This window comes from Labrus bergylta, chromosome 22, assembly GCF_963930695.1.
Source record: "Labrus bergylta chromosome 22, fLabBer1.1, whole genome shotgun sequence".
Lineage (NCBI taxonomy): Eukaryota > Metazoa > Chordata > Actinopteri > Labriformes > Labridae > Labrus > Labrus bergylta.
The window spans coordinates 8052738-8070589 of NC_089216.1; the positions used below are offsets into that span (position 1 = coordinate 8052738).

General features: G+C 40.9%; 1 protein-coding gene across 3 annotated transcripts in view; it reads left to right on the forward strand.

The window, feature by feature from the left end:
* LOC109991341 (pyruvate carboxylase, mitochondrial) overlaps nucleotides 1-17852 on the forward strand; it is a 272579-nt gene that overhangs the window by 20998 nt on the left and 233729 nt on the right. For all 3 annotated transcript variants that reach the window (XM_020643641.3, XM_020643643.3, XM_020643642.3), the window contains exons 7-9: nucleotides 1681-1798; nucleotides 3282-3349; nucleotides 5961-6044. In XM_020643641.3, coding sequence (XP_020499297.1) covers nucleotides 1681-1798; nucleotides 3282-3349; nucleotides 5961-6044 — 270 coding nt within the window. The remainder of the gene's footprint in view (nucleotides 1-1680; nucleotides 1799-3281; nucleotides 3350-5960; nucleotides 6045-17852) is intronic.

Here is a 17852-nt window from a genome sequence, read left to right on the forward strand (position 1 = left end):
ACTGTAGTCTTTTGAGCCCCACAAGTCAGCAGTCCATTGAAAACTGTGACCTTCTCTGAGGTTGTATCCCACTCTAGTTAATTAGTTGTTGACCTTTCTAGTGATTAAGTTGAGTCACAGGAGCCTCAGCAACTCCAGCTGATATGATGTGAGAAAATTATTAAGAGCTTTCCCTTCTCTTCTGGGACCTTGAGCAACAATACGTAGGTTGACTTCTTCCAGCTTTGTGGTCATTTGTATGCTGAATTAAGCGAGTGAGCCTAGATATTCTGAACATATTGTCGGATGAGACGCTCATGTTTACCGATAAGCAAGTCGGAATTTAAGTGCCAGATTTTTCTTCAGGCTTTGACATGATGTGCTTTCCAAAAGAGGAAGAGAAAAGGAGAGCGGCACGTATTGAAGCCCCCAGTGGCTGAGGCTGACAGACGGACTGAACTGATGTGGAAGGAGTACAAATGGAATTCTGCTAACTTTGAGTCTTTCTAAAGTCTTTTCTGACATTTACAACAATAGTCGTTTAACTATGTGGCCGTGTGTGTGTGTGTGTGTGTGGCTTTATGTTCCTTTTCCTACAGGAAACAAAATGGAAAACATTACAGGTCCATTTTGAAATGTTCAAGTGATTATCTTTTGATGAATGTCACTGCTCACTTATATTGAGAATCGATATCAAGCCGGTATTGTTTGACATTTTTTGCTCGGTAATAACCTCAAAGTAAGAATAAATTAATCCAAGTTAAAGGAATTGTGTTCTGCCATGGGGGAAAAATGGGATGTTCCAGCTCTATGTTATTCTTTTACAAATCTACAATAATTAACCACCGACCTTTGTGAAGAACCCAGGTAACCAAAGTAGGCGACGATGCTTTGGGTGAGCACTCAGAAAAGTTGTTCAATCATGAATTCATGAAATGATGAGTGCACAGTTGCACAACAGATGATCAGAAACAGGAAAACAAACTCATAGAGGGGAGATTTCACATATAAAAGTGCTCTATGTTCTTAGAGCTATATGGTAATTTAAAATTCTAGGCACTTATTGTATGTGAAGGCAGACAATTAAACACGTCTTTAGGACAAGTTGCATGTCTTAGTCAATGTTGAAGCCTTCTGTGAATGGATTTCTCACCTAGAAGATGGAATCTCCGACTTATTATTATCCTTCATCTTATCTGATCTGATGGTTCAGAGCAGTTTCTCTGATAAGCAGCTTTCACACAAAACGGGGCAAATGCTGTCTGATGTCTGCTACTGCTCTGAGCACCTTGTTGTTTTGGAATCGAGACCATCTTTTCTCAAGGCTTCGAGATGACAGTCGAGGATAAATTGAAGTATCCTCTCCTGAGGCAAAGTGAAGAGGGCATCGGTCTTAACACCAGTAGACGCCACTGGACGCTGGCAGATTGTCACAAACTGACAAACACAGATTGAGCCGTGACCCGAAGCATGCTGGGTCATGACCTCCCACAGCCTGGTCGTAGGAATGTGACAAATCTTGCTCCCTTAGTGCATGTCAAAATTTGTGTATGGGGGGGGGGAACAAAATGTAACTAAAATAAAGTTTGTACAGCACCAAAACTCTTTGAAACCAAACCAATTCTGTGCTGTGGTCCTCTTGGTTTCATGAATAACCGCGCTGACTCAGACGCTTATGGATTTTCCCTGTGTGTTTGTCAGGAACTTGAGGAGAATTACCAGAGAGCCTACTCTGAAGCTCTGACAGCTTTTGGGAACGGAGCCCTGTTTGTTGAGAAGTTTATTGAAAAACCAAGACACATTGAAGTACAGATCCTCGGTAAGTGCACTCTACAACCTCCCCTTTGTTCGCCTCCATCTGAGCGTTGGATTTTGTTTATGTGCATTGATCCAAGTTCATTTTGGAAAGCTTAGCGGCCGTCGAATGTAATGCAAGGATGGAATTCATTGGCCAGTGGAGGATTCTCCAACCGTTATTTCTTATTACCTTGATTGAAACCACCACTCGATATTACCGAAGTGAAATTAAACACTGACAAAGACGATCTTCCTCCTGGCTGTACAGTTAATGTGAATGTGTACATGTGTGTGTATGTTTGAGTGCACAATACATTAATTAGTTTCTCAGGCTCTAGTTTGCATGAATGTGTTAATGCATGTTCATCATTCAACACAGGGTGGTTCAGTGTGTTCCCAGTGATTAATTACTGTCTTTAGGGCATGCTTTGTTAATGTTTTGAATTACCTGTTAAAGACAGTCTTGGCCAGTAATCTCTGCCTTCCATCTTTCCCTACCTCCCCACTTTACGTCCAATGTAATGTTTTCCACTTCCTCCCCTTTTGATCTTCCTCGTTTCTCTTTCTTCTGTTCCTTTCTTCTCTTGTGTTCCCTTAGAAATCCCCAACCTTTCTGTTTTCTTTTTCGGACCTCTGTGTTTTCTTCCAACTTTCCTTTACTCTTGCTCCTTTTCAGGCCTTTTAAACAGCATGCTAGCGTTGAGTCTGGTCTAATAAAGTCTCGGCCGCAAGCTGTTTTTTTTGGACTGGAGGGACCTTTCAGTTTTTAAGCACCATTCCGTTGTTTGTCCTGGTGCTGGATCTGTATTTTACTTGAGTAAAAAGATCTTAGCTGGCACGTTTACAGTAAGCTGCTTGGCTGTTGCATCTTTTTTTTTAGATGCATATGTAAGTAAAAGCTACAAAAATGATTTGTTTATTAACAGAAAATGAATATGCAACCGACTTGTTGAAATGAAAAGGCTTTCTGAATACAATTTAAAAAAAAATGATGTGTTGTAGATTTTTAGTTTTGTCCAACTAATTTCCAAAAAAACCCCAAAGATCTGAAGACATCAGCTTGAAAATGTTTGACCGTTTCACTGATGTTTAAATAAGTGGTGCTTGCAAGGATGCAACCAGAAAGTGGCCTACCTATGCCTTTCTGCTGCCTCCATCTGTCTTGTGACAATTGCCTTGCAGGCTGTAGCAGTCCCTCGGGACCCAGCCATCTGGGCACTGACAATGTCTGTGTTGACCAGTGCATTATGGGTCATTTCATCCTGTATGCTGATCTGTTAGAAGAAATGCGGGTTGTTGCAAAGTCTAATAGTAAGACTTCGGTCTTCAGTTTAAAGCTGGTTTTTAAAGCTTTAAAAAAGCCAAATAGACGTGCCTCAATGTGACCAAGAAATACATATTTTCTCTGTCTTTGCTTATATTCAACCGCTGCTTTTCTTTATTTCCCTAATTAATTTTTAATTTCCTTTGTCCCTATCTCACATAACTCTCATCTTTTTACCCAGGCGATAAATACGGCAATGTCATCCACCTCTACGAGAGAGACTGCTCCATTCAGCGGAGACATCAAAAGGTGAAGTCCTCATTTTCAGATTCTTCTAATCCAGTAAATGTTTGAATTTGTCTTAAGATTATCATCATGGTGCTTCTGATTTTTAATGCAGATGAGCGTGAAGTGGATTGTGTGCAGGCATAAAAACAAAGGTCATAGGCAGGAATCCCACCGGCAAGCAGTCTCGTTGATATGCAAAAGATTGCATTTTTTCCCCCCCATTTGTATTCAGGCAATTAAGCAACATATTAAGAAATATAGTGTAACAGTCCTGATTGTTGCAATGATTATCATGGCACTAATGGTCCTCGCTATGGAAAAAGGCCTGTAGATGCATGCTGCAGGGGGTAAGAGGATTATCCACCAATAAAATTAGCCACTGCTAATTCTGCGTAGAAGGAAGTCTTGGCAACAACTGCAGCTGCAACATATTCTCGTTTATATCCATTTGTATAATGAGAAAGAATGCTGCTTTAAGGGTATATCGCTTTGAATTGATGCCCATTCATCAGCCAGGGCTAATTGTCCCATATTGTTTGGGCTGGTAGTTCAGAATCACCTGATTGTCAAAATAACAAATATGAACGACCGCTTCATTAATTGGAGAAAAGAAGTTGTCACCTCATGGCTATGCGATGTAACAATGCCTTCATCAGAGCCGACTGATCAACAAATGTGATATTTCATTACATATTGTCACCTCAGCGCAGTTTCAATCATGTGCTTTCATCACTTTCTTCCTTTCTCTTTAATCAAATTATAATTTATAATCATATTAGCGTCACTGTTCATGCCAGAGCTGCGGCTCTTTGATTCACTCAGACTTAATCTGCCTTTGCCCTTAATCTTAGATCTTTTTGAATCTAAGAAACAAGAATAGTTGCTTGTTGAAATAGATTTAGGGATGGTGGAGTGACGATTGGGTATTTTTAGCTCTTCGCTGTGTCTTAGAAATGCTGTTCATACTTGGAAAGGGGAAGGGGTTGGTTCTGATAAAAATAAAAAAAATTAACCGAGTTCCTGTAGCTGTCATTTATCTAAACCAGACATGCTTGATTATGTTGTAAACCTGATTGAATTACTTTTCTATTGGATGGGGCGACCTTATGACACAGTGGACTGAAACAGACCAGCCTCCAACATGGGGAACCCCAACCACACAGCAGCTGTTGCAAGACCAAATCAAACGCTGAACATGACTACAAATGATTCTCTCCGTCTGTTTTACTGGAGATTAAGTGTCAAAGCGCTGGCTACTGAGGGAGTAATGTAAACGACTGATTGTAAATAGGACGTAGAAAACTATCTGAGACTGTGGTCTTTTGAAGCGATCACTTCTGTAAGGACTGCTATCAGTTCAACACTTTAATATGCAGTTCAAAGTTCCACAGGGCTTTTTGAAAACACGATTATCAAAATTGAGCTCAATTTATTTTAGTTGACTGAAAGCGTTACCTTTTATGTATTTCTTGTTGTGGTGGACTTTTAACGTTTCAGACCAAACGGGAATCCCAGAGTCTGCGGTTATACGATGTCAATTTGGTTTTTAAAACGAGGTTTACGTCAGCAACGCTACCTTCAGTCCTGCTTGCAGGTTAACATCCACATACCTGTACTGAATGTGGTTATCATTTCTCGGGTCTATATGCCGTCTTAACCTGACGCAACCTACCGACCGCTGTATCTCATGTCGGGGTATTTTATGGCAGCGGTGTCTCCTGTATGTCTGCATTTACTCTGCACTCACAACGGCCAGTTCTGTGACCACTGAAGGTGATACCAGGACAGCCTTTTATCATAAATTAGTCATGGAAAACGAGAAAACTGGCAGCGAGGAGCCCCATTAGCTGGGGCGTCAGCCAATCTATGGCTTTGTTTTTTTACCAATGAGCTGTGAAAAAGCCCCACTGTATATTAGCTGCCAAACATAAAACGGCAGGCAAATCAAGTGAATATTAACTGATGCAGTGCTGAAGTGTAAAACTCATGGCACTCGTACAGGCCATTTTCCAAATTTTGTTTTTGGTTAAAGGTTGTAGGTAGTCCCCAAATAATGGAAAACCATTACATGGAAGAGATTCAGGAGAGCATTGCATTGGAAAGTTAATAACTACTGTTTCTAAATGCACTGTATCCATTTACAATTCACTTAGCAGACGCTTTTCTCCAAAGCGACGTGCGTCAGAGAGTAAGAACAACACAAGCAAGGATCTAGAAAAAAGGGAACAATGTCAGTAAGAGCAAACGATCAGCTTTGAGTCTGATTGGACACACAGGTGCTGACAGGAAGTGACCAGAGGCAAAGCACAACATTGACTGCAGTTCTTGAGAGCTCTAATCGGTATAGAAACCATCTTATAAGTCGTCTTTATCAAACAAAAACCATCGTCACAACCATCATCATCATCAATAATATGGAGACCATCATCATTAAGTTAGTAGGTATTCATGAAAGAGCTGTGTTTACATTTAAAAATAAGTTCTACTACCATACGTGTTGAATAAAGAATGCAGGATAGAAAGGTTTTCATCACCGAGTTCAAATGTTCCCTGTCATTACCAGATTGTTACATTTCTCATGACAGTGCTGTGGTCACTGTGGCATAATCAATAAACTCCTGTTGTTTTGAAGGTTGTGGAGATAGCACCGGCTTTCCAACTGGACCCTCATCTGAGAGACCGACTTCACGCTGATGCTGTGAACCTCGCCAAACAGGTACGGGGGCCGTGTGATGTGTGCTGAAGTCGATAACAATTAGCCTTGAAGCTCTTGTGGTTTCTCCTGTCCCTAAGGTTTAGGTGTGACCTCTAGGTGTTTTTATAACTTTAAGAAATGATTTGAAGGACAGACAGCTTTGACAGAATCCCTGATTAATCATTAAGTACACAAAAATGATGAACTTTGTTGAGATAGAGTTGTATATGCATTTGGCTGTGCCCTGATGTCAAGGGATCTTATTCACTAGAAGGACTGCAGTATTTCTTAAATGTCAAGTTGGGTATGAGCATGGTGAACACACATTGTTATAGAGTTTAAAAAGTTGGCAGACTTGAGGAAAAATATCTCAGACTGTGGAAAAAGCTTTGCTGGCAAGGATGCTGAAACACCGGGTCGAGTATAGAAAGTCTGAGCAAATTCCCAGTGCTATTCATTTTTCTGTCTACAATTGGATCCTCCCCAGGAATATTAAAGCCCTATCTACCTGTTATTCAAATGAGCAGGACATTAGTGCAATGCCAAACACAGAAAAATAAAAATGCAATTTGATAATGGGTGGAAATGGATGTCAGATAGCAAATGCAATACTGGAAATGAATGTCCAAACCATTTCAGAGTGAGTTTCCTGAGAATACTTGTCTTATTACCAAAATTAAATTGTGCACTCTGATTTAAAAAAAAAAAAAAATATGCAAAAACAGTCTCTGCAAAGTGCAAACTCGCCTTGTATTCAGCCTGTTGTATTCATTCACATCACAGTTGCCTGGCTTAAGTGTTGCCGAAAAGTTGGCTCAGCTATGACAGCATCGCTTAAAAGTCAAGCCTCATCTCTCAGAGGAGATTTCAAGTAATGGCCTTTTCAGGTAATGGCCCAGTTGAGGAATGGTTGGAAGTGAAAGAGAAGAGCAGGAGGGGAGAGGATGGAGACAAGGTTGGTGATTTGCTAAAGAAATGACCTTGATGATGCTGATGGATAAATGGTTTTATGAGAGAGAGAGAGAAACTTTAAATGAGACTCATGATGTGACCTTGCTCCACAAGGTATTTTTTTTCTCTCTCTCTGCAGTAATCAAATCGCAACATCGGCCAGCTTGTCTGTGTAAAGTGATGGTCAGTGTCTCCTGTAGAGCGAGCGGCAGCGGCGAGCTCTTGTCCATGACTTTTGTTCCTTTTTTTTTTATTATCATTTCAAACAGCCAGAGTAACGTCGCTTTTCAAATAACTACGTGTGGATGACGGGAGCCAACAAGAGCACACAACATGCATGCACGCACCTGTTCACTATTCTTGAGCACAAGGACACGTTTCAGCTCCATCACACAGGCACCATTTTGATGTGCCGTCTGTGTTGGAGCACTCACTGTTGTTAATGTGTGCAGCTGGAAGATATTCTCCTTTTTTTTTTTTTGTTTGTTTATGATTTAGAAAAATGACACCCCTTTTTATTTTGGCAGTTACCAAAGTAAATGATGGTATTGTAGTAAAAGACAAACGTTAAGGATACAAGATCTGATTGGTTGTGGCACTGGGCAAGTCCTCACCAGTATAGCAACACAATATAAACCACACACACACCTCTCTCTGCAGGATCAAACCTGCAGCATTTGCAGATTATCACCAGGGGTCTCACTTTCATTGCTTCATCTCCCCATATTTCTTTTTCTCCGACACCCCCCCCCCCCTCCCTCCCTTCGCGCCGCTGCATTTCCCAGCTATGTGTTGTGATTGTATTTCACATTGTGGCCGTCCCCACAGCGAAAGCTTCCACTTCAGCGCTGAGCCCAGCTCTCACTGCAGGTATTGAATCCTGCTCCCCAAGCAACACCGAGGCTGAACTTTGCTTCTTAGTCGAGTATTGTAACTGCGTATGTCTGGGTGAAGGGAACACATTCATTTTTCGTGTGTTCTGTTTTCCCTTACAGAATACAAAATGACAAAGATGGGGTACATTTGTGCAGCACATGTGTACAGGCAATAGCTGCAGTTTTATGCCATCGCACACAACACACATTAAAAGATACATGAGCTTTTCTCTCAGGTGGCCAGTTTTGCTTACTTTCCTTTCATTGTGGAGACATTCAAACTCCAGTCAGAGGGTGCTACTCTCAAAAGTAATAATATATGCAACCATTCAAATTCAAAAGTATGATTAGAGCCTTGCTATTTCAATCCACAGCTCAGTGAAAACGACTGGCATGATGTTCCAGACATTAAAGTGCTAATGTCACACGCGTGTTTGAGGCGATTCAGTTTCTCATACCTTGGCTGCACCCACACTTCAGACCACTTTCTTAATAAACACACATCGTATACAGAGATATACTTTATTCTGTAAAAAAAGAAAAGCAACCTTTTGCTTTTGCATGCACAAAAACATGAACACAAACAGGCACCTGCTATTTCTCAGCTCTTGTATTGGCTTAATGGCGTGCAGTGCCAGCTCTCCGTCACCCTTCATCTCGCCATCGATGCAAGTCGCCCATCTTCCGTTATCAGCAGCCTCCATCTGAGTCTTTCAGAGCCGGCGCAGTCTTTCAACTCACCGCAGGCCACAGCGTTTCCTGATAAAAATGTCCTAGAGAACAAAGTTGCCTGGCAACACTGACAGCTGCAGGAAGTTTCTTGAGCTCTCTGTGAAACAGGTTTGAGCTCATAGTGGGAACCAAGACAGAGCTCACAGGAAAATCAGAGAGGCTGTCAAACGGCTTTGCCTTCATGTGCTTTCTGCTGCACAAACATCTGAATTTGTATCTTTTTTGTTTGTAAATGCTTTGTTTTCTCGTTTCAGCCCTCTGAGTTGTCTGACTGCCATGTTTTTGCTATGTTTGTCTTAGTTTTTTGGACAGTGGCGGAGATTTCATTATTAAGCTCCTGTCAGACTTTTTAGCTGGTTATGAAACAGACTGATATTAATACTGAAGCCTCTACACGAGCTACAGAAGAAAAAACTGTCAATCAGCAAGAAGGTTTATTATTCAAAGAGTTTATCTATTGCCCGTTTCCATTGCCACAAGGTCAGTGACAGTATGATTTCAGAGCATCTCTCAAACGGTCTTTGTTGAGTTTTTTTGTATAGGATAGGATCTCAGCAATGCAATACATTTCATTATCATATGCCAAATACACTTTACCATGGTTTTCTAACACATATGTGTCTTTAGCCTGTCTACAAACCCCCCAATTATGAAATAAGTCAATCTTCACCACCTTTGCTTGCTCAACTTTTCAGAAAATGTTTTTTTTTTTGTCACAAACGCAGAAATAACCACCCTCCCCACAGCTGGGTGAAAACTCCCACAGCTAAATGTGTTTTGTTCTGCCCTCTGAGTCTGCCCTCTCACTGTAAAACAACTGGGCTTGGTGCAAGAAAGCCCAAGCACTTCCAGAGAGGGAGTGTTGGAGCACAGCTCGCTTACATTTAAAACTTTAGACACAGAAACAGGATTGGAGTGGATTCTTCAGACATGTTTTGGGGAGCTCTAAGACTTATTTAAACTTGTTGAAAAGGAGTATAATAAGTGACCTTTAAAACCTTTTTGATGTCTGTGTTGGGGATTTTGTTCATCTGCAGTACAGGTAGAGAAGGTTTGAACACATCAGTCTGGAGTAGACAGAACTGCAGGCAGCAGAGCCCCCCCATGGCTTTGTTTTGCTTTGTGAGCATTCATTTTTTATGACACACAGTAATCTTGCACACCGGCGTTTTTTGGCACAAAGCCCCATTTGAAACCATCAACAAGTTGAACATGCTGTTTATGAGGCATCAAATGAATGCAGAGTCCTGTGGTTAACCTTTCAGCACATATTTCACACAGTCCTATGTTGCACTTAAGAACACAGACGGCTCCCGTAACCTGGAGAGTTGTTTTACATCTTATTACATTTACATTAAGTTGCATTGACTTTAAGATGACTCAGGGATGTTTGGTTTTTGCTGACTGGCTGACAGAAAAATACTTTATTTCATACTTTCATACATACTATTCATACTTTATTTTTTCACAAGGAGGACATATTTACTTTTTTGACAACAAAGTAGTCCCTTTTTTTTTTTTTTTTTTTTTTTTTTTGCTGGATGGTAAAAAAAAGAAATTTAAAGCACAAGAAATGAATCGTCATCAAAAGCATCAGCAGGTTGTCTGAGAAACTATCATCTAAATGTTGTCAGTCAGTGACTTCAACAACTACCTAAAATACCATTGTATTGTCAACTGGTCAAAGTAACTTTATCATTAAATTATAGCAACAGGGTTTATCCTATCATACCATTAAAACAGTGTTATTATGTTATTGATGTCCTTTTTAACAACAACAGTTATATTAGGTGACCCGACTAGTTTGTGATTGTGTTTTTTTTTCTACTGTTGACCTTGCTTGTTTCCTCCTTAACCCAGTCTTGTCAGTATTCATTATTTTCATTATTCACCTGTTTTTTTTTTTAAATGTAAAGGGTCTATTTATCATGCAGCTCTCTGATCAGTGAGATAAGTGGGTTGAAATGTCAGCACATTTTAGTTAAATGCAGAAGCACTTTTAAAGAATAAATAAGTCCTAAAACTGTTTCTCTCCAAAATCAGTGTGATGATTCTCTAACATGTTTGGTTCTGGAGGTTTCTTTTTCTGTCAGTTTTCACCTTCCAAATAGAGTTTTAAAGCAGATTTGCCTTTTAGTCATTTCAAAAAAATGTAACATTTTGTTCCGTATTGTGCTTTGGACTTTGTCACACTTTCACAGCGAATCTTGAGGCTGCCTTTATTTTACACTTTGGCAGCAGTTTCCTGCACCTTTTCTCTTGCCTCTGTATCATTACTGTGCTTTGGCAGAGATAGCTGCTGTGACGGAACATTTGCAAAAGGGAAAAACGTGAGGCTGCAATCCAAAAATGAAGAAGCTTTTTGAGCTGCCACGATGAATTTGGTTCTTCAAATGTCAACTTCCACTTCAGTTTGAAACCTGCTTAAAGCCACAGGGCACCACAGAAGTGTGAAGGCCAAAACATTTTCACACTGGCTGTCACATCAAAATGAAAGTAGCACTTAACAGTCCATGGAATAGTTGTCAGCTATATAATGGGCATACCTCCTTTTGATTTGTAGCATGCACATAAGCTTACCTTTTGATGTCTGTGTGCAAATACACAATCAGCCTAATTAGCTCAACATTCTCACTGTGTGTGTGTGTAGGTGACTGTATGTCAGCAAGGCCTTGCTTTCTGCCATTTCGGTTTCACAGTCTATTATCAGTTTAACCTTAAGACTGCAGGAGGCAGAGTTACTGTCAGGTACTTTATGCAGCTGTAATTAGAGATTCAATTAAAGCACTTGTGTGGGGGACAGGTTGAGACAATTGACTTTGATGCATTTTTAACCTAATAGGACACAATATACCCACACTCTGTATGTCAATGAGTCAAGCTTTGGAAACAATTTCAATCAAAACTGAAATGTAAGATGTGGAAGACGGTAGAAAATTCTAATTTACCGCTGTGTGAGGTGTAGATGGGGGGGGGGAGAATATGAGACGTAGACTTGGAATCTGTGTGAGTGTGTGATGATTTGGAGGGAAGTAGCATTTGTGTTTGGGAGAACAGGGTAGAAATAATTTGTTTGTGTTCAGTATTTTGCTTGTGTGTGCCTTCTTGTTTTTTTTTTTTCCCACTTCCCCCCCCCTGAGAGAGCTTCTACTCAAAAGCGTGTGTCGGCAACTCCTCAGCACTCTCAGCAAAACAATTTTGTGTGTGTGTGTGTCTGTGTGCAAGGTGGATAGCACCACGCTAAACACGCAGTGTGCATGCAGCCTAACCTAAACAGTCTGCTGTTGGGTGTAGTTCTTGGTCCTATAGCTACAGTACAGGCTTATTTCTCTTAAGGATTTGTACCTTATTGCAGAACTCTGGTGTTATTATTTATTGGTCTTCCTGTAAAAGACTCCCTAGACAAAATCAAAAATGTTTGTCTGTCTCCATGCCTTTCCAATTCCCTACTCTCTCTGGGGCGCTCTTAGTTTGGGCTATTTGTTAGAAGCAAAAATTAAAAAGGAGACACAAATGTATTGTTTGAATTCACAAACAGCTAGACTACGCAGCAGATCAAGTTAAACTGTGGAATCGTTTAATAGAAACACACTGAACTGGAGTCAAATATTCAGAGGTTAATGTCTTTCATCATTTTTTTTCTTTGTGAGCCATGATGCTGCTTCCATATTGTTTCTTGCAATTGCATACGTAGTATAAATCTGTTCTTTTTGTTTGTGTTTGACTTTTAAAGGGTCTTAGTCTGACATCACACTTTAATGGAAACAGTATCACTGTGTGTTTTGAGTGTTTAAAGCTTGTGTGTGTGTGTACTCGTGCTGCTTTCATGGGTACATGTGTGTCGACAGTGTTTCAGACCTCCGTCAATCCACCGAGGCTGTTAAACGTGGAATTAGTTCTGCTGTCAATCACCACGCTGACTGAGTGCAAAGGCGACACTCTCTCGCTCAGACGAGTCATGTCCCTTGCAGACACACATTGACATATGCGTGTGTGTGTGTGTTGTCTCATAAAGTCAGATTGACACTTGGTCCCTTGAGGTGGTCAGTGTACTGTAAACATTATTGCCACTAACAGACTCACAAACACTCCGCCTGTATGCGCGTCTCTTAAGAGCGTCTCCTCCATTCCGACTGCAAAACAGCGAGCGCTCTCCGCCCTCGACGCAGATTCAAATCTTGCGGCAGGAAAGGCTGCATTTGGAAGTGGGACACGTGCAAAATGTTCTTCTTTTCCCCAGTGAGAACATGCATCACCCCACTTTGCTTCTCTTCCCTTGTTCTCTAAATTTACTTCTTCATCTTCTGTCTTGTGCTTCTTCACTCGTCGTCTCTTTTAGGTGTCTGTATCTGTTACCTTTCTCTCCTGTCAGGTCGCTTTGTCCACTGTCTCTGTTCTATTTGGCATTCAATATTTTTAGTTTCTTAATCTAAAGGTCAGCTTTTTCCCCTCCCTTTGCTTTAAAACTGCTTAATTTTATTTGCTTTATTTGATCCTTTGTTTAACTGGACCATTTGGTCTCAGTTGATAAAGGAAGGTCAACACTGCCAGAGTAGATTTCAAATGCACAATCTTCATCTATCAAGATAAAGAAAATGGACCGATGACGATTTTCAAATCAAGATGTGACTCTCAGTTAATATACATACAAGTATGGTGGGAAAGTGCATTGAATAGATTACAGTTACTTAACCTTTGTTGATAGGAGCTCTAGATTACCAACATGTGAGCTGTGTACCTCTGTGGACCGGGTCATGAGAAACTGCAGCTGCTTAAAGCCCTACATCAAAAGACATGCAAGTGTAACCCTTATTTTTTTCATCGTTTTCAATTCTCAATGTTGTTCTTTTCCTTTGACTTTGTAAGCACGCCCTGCAGTGTAACCCTTGATCAGCTGTTTGAATCTGTAAGTGGCCCGCACACATTGAAATCAAACTTCACTTTTCTGCAGCTATCACGCTTACTTCTTGTTGCGTTTTCCCCCCAAACTGCTGAAACAAAAGTAGCCAGGTCACGTTATAGATTCTTGACTCCTGCTCAGTGATAATAACCTCAGACAGCCGTGGCATGCTGCTCTGAAGGTGGACATCAACACTCCAGTCGTTGTTTTGTTGTTGCATTACGGGTGTTTTAGTCTACAACCAGTCATGATGAAAGCTGCTGACAAACCCAGAGTGCCTCACCGAGAGAAATACCAACACAGTAGTCAGTGGATGCATTTTGAGCCCACTGTATTAGATTGACAGCGAGGAGTCTGAAAGACGTACATTATTTGTTTTTGTCAATGCTGTTGCGTTTCCGCAACAGCATTGTAATTACAAGTAACGGCAAAGAAATGGGTTAAATAAAAGCATTGTTGAAGTGAAAAACAATAACTCCCCCCCTCCCTTTACTCATTTCTGCATGTGCGCAGTGTGCTTCATTGTCTGCAGGTTCTGCTGCGCCGTGTCATGTAGGATGCATGAAGTAGTGCGGGAGTCTAAGATGTCGGCGGTGACATTGCCGCTTGTGATCGGTTGGGTGCTATTTTGAGCAGCTGTGGCTTGCGTCCTCGTGCTTGCAGAATCCTCATGCCTGTGTGTGTGTGTGCTGCCCATATTTGTAAATTCAAGTCAAGTCCAGGAGTAGGAGTGTGATATTGAAATGGACAGCGTTTTTTTTTTTTTTTTATTGCTGAATATGAATTGGGAAGTATATGGAGGGAGTGTGTGTATGCATGTGAATTGAAAATGAACATATAGGCTTTATGGGTATAGAATTCTTCAGACAGGAAAAGGAGGTGAAGTGAGACTGTCTGGAAGGGAGGGAAAGGTAGGGAGTTACTTTAGACTGATGGAGGTTGAGAAAGTGTCAGGCAGTACAGCACAAAGGAGGGTGAAATGTATAGAGGGAGGTGGAGAATAGAGAAGATAAATAAAAGTACTGTTAATGAAAAGGAGAAACTAAAAAAAAAACATTTACAGAAACCTGGTGTGGTGGTCAGAGGATGCAGGAACCGAGACAAAGGGAAGCAAGGGAAAGAAAAAAAGAGAGAAGGTATTGATTCTTTCTGCCAGCTGGGGGGAGGGAGGAGGGGGGGACTCAAGCCAACTGTGCCCTCTGAAACAAGAGCCAGGGGAAAGGTGGAAGGATGGAGGGGAGAACAGAGAAGAAAATGGTGGGAGAGAGCTATGAGCAAGCTTTGGCACTTTTTGTATCACAATGTGCTGCATGAACACTAAACAACAGCGAATAATACATTCTTATGAATAATAAATGGTCACAGCAATGCTTGCTATAAAAGCAGGACAACTCAAACTGCAAAATAGAGAAACTCATTGTTTTCATTCTTTTTGGAAAAGCATTGCAGCCAAAAGATTTTTTTTTAAATGGCGATAAAAGAAACAAATGCAGGTAATTTTATTCCAGGCAGATCAAAACCCAAAAAAACACGTCTGATGCCAAACAATAAAAAATGATTGAGAAAGCACGTCCGAAATACTCGCAGAATAACAACACTAAACGCTTAAATGGCCCTGAAGGCAATCGTGGGTGACAATTGTGCTAACAAGTTAGTGTTGTGGTGATGGCTGTGAACTACAGGTAAAACTAACTGCACACCTTTCAGTGACAACAGGTTCTGCCTTGCACAAGTGCAATTTAAAACTGTCTGCCTTTTTTGAATGTGCCAGCTCCAGGGTTGTTAAATAGTGAATACTATCCTGCTGCTTCTCCTGTTATTTTGATGAGATTTACATTTTAATGTAAAATCATGAGGCATTCGAGGGGGGGGCGGGGTAAAGGATTGACCTCTAATTCAGCAAATAAATGTTGTGCTACAGACTTGACTTACTCTCTTGTAGGGAGGGGGAGATACTGCATGGCTGTGATTAATTCAAAGACCAGCCCTGCAGACAAAAAAAACCACCCAGTGCCCAACGTAAGACTCTGAAACTTCACTGTGTAAAAATGTAAATGTGAGCTGTTTCAGTCTGCATGCTCGAAATCCATTAATCTGACTCTGGCCTGGTGACACCAGCGGTAGGAATTACTGCAAGATGTAGATAAAGTGTCCTCTAGCTGATGGTTTGTTTTGCTTCTGTGGGTCATACAGTGGCCTCGGTATTAAACAGAGACCATTTATTGCTATTTAAATACTCAGTGTAGGTCAAGCCGGTGACGTTTGCTTCCAAAACATCTTCTTTTTGTTACGGCAGACAAACACTGGTTACAAAAGACTAAAGCGGAACAAGAAGTCCTCGCTTGCAATTATGTTGAAGCTGTTTTTTTTGTTTTTGTGTCTGCTCTTGCGTTGCTGCACTTTAGCCGTTGATGCATTCATAAACATTAATTATGTATGGTTGAAGTCTAAATTAACTAACTTTAGTAAGAAAAAGCTCTAGGACTTGGCCCTTAAGCTGCATACTTTCACTGAATACTCATTTGTGTCTGCTCCATGAACACATTCAGTGGTCTGTTACAGCAGCACGGTGACCCACAGTTTGACATTAAACTCTGCCGTCAGGAAGTCTAGTCGATTCTGTTAATTACTAATTGGATTAACGAGTGACATCTCCTGCCAAAAAGACATTAGTCCCCGAATACTGACGGGCGTGCTGGGCTTCTTTTTGGCAGAAGCTTGTAAATTACACTTCAGCTTGTAATGAAATCATCAGTGTCACATTGGGGTGTTGATTCCCCGTCAGGCCTCATTTTCCAACACCAACGAGCTTTGCACTACATTACTGCTTGTTTAGCATCCTAATGATGCACAGTCTATCTGAACGAGGCTAGTGTAGTGCACAACCAGCGCCGTCCTCTGAGGACTGAAGGAAGAAATGAGGGACACATTTTCAAAACAAATCTTCAGACGAGGGGCACCAGAATTGTCGCCATAATTTGCTGCGGCATGCAGTAAATTCCCCGCTGAGGACAGAGGGAGGAAGAAGAGTTTGCCTTAGGGGGGGGGGGATTGGGAAGGGCCACAAAGTTTTCAGCATCTTTTTGGACTCATCAAGCCCTACACAGGCACACTTTATGTCCTTGTGATACACAAAGCGAACCCTAATGAGTGGATTTTCTGTGAACCTTTTGATCACAGCTATAGAAGCAGAAGGAGGCAGTAAATTGTCATGTTTATGTTGCATTGAAGAGGAGGAATACAAGATGCCTTTCCTAATCCTCGCTTGCTCTCTCCTCCCTCCACCCTCCTTTTAACTTGTGTAAGAACGCGAGCGTCGTTAATGAAACTAGAGTGGACACACAAACACACACAAGCATGCACTAACAGACTCACTGGCATCAGCAGTTTTTATTTTTTTCCTTTTAGTGTAGCTCCCTGATTATTCACCAGGGATAATGTGTACTGACTTCAGTCAAACTTACTTCCCCCTCTTCTCTTTCCACTTCCTCCCTTTTCCTTACACCCCCCCCCTCCCCTTCCCTTCCCTTCCAACTCTTTACTCTACCCGTTTTTTTTATCTCGAGCACTTTCCTTTAAATCTCACCTCCAGTCATCTTTGATTCTTTTTCTTCCCTCTTGCTTGTGCCCTTTCTTTCCACTTCTATCTGATGTCACTGCTCATGACAGGTGACGCTGTCTGGACACACACAAGCGCGCACAAGAGCGCGCACACACACACACACACCACCCGTCAGTGATTCATCTTTTCCATCCAAAGTAACATTAACTTTAAGTTTCTTATGTGTCTGTTCAGACACATTTTCTTGTGCAGATGTGAAGCTTTGCTACATTTAAAAAAATGTAGCAAAACAATCAAACAAGCTTTTTAATTACGATAGGAAATCAAGTGTGGATAAGCAATTAACACACATTGCACCTCCAAATGTGTTGCATACAGCGGAGGGTGTGTACGGCATGTGTGATAGTTAATACAGTAATTTTGAACTAATGGTTGAATACTAAGGATTATTATTAGTTGTCATTTATTGATTGACATACTTGAGGAAATAATTTAACGTTCAATAATGCACAATTTACTCCATTAAAGCAGCAGATTTTGTAAAAGCACATGTGTAACCATATCTGAACATATTTTTTTCAATCAACATGAACTCAGTCGTGCTCTAAATTAATTAGTAATCCCTAATTTAAAGATGCTATTCCATCATTTACATCACATTGCTGTAATATCTATGGAATATAGATGAAGCCATCCTGATGGTGCTCCACTTATTTTGAAGCTTTGTGAATTATTAAATCATTACATCTACTGTATGTTGTTTTTTTTTTTTATGTTGCAATTTAGGTTGTGGGATATGGATTGTTCAA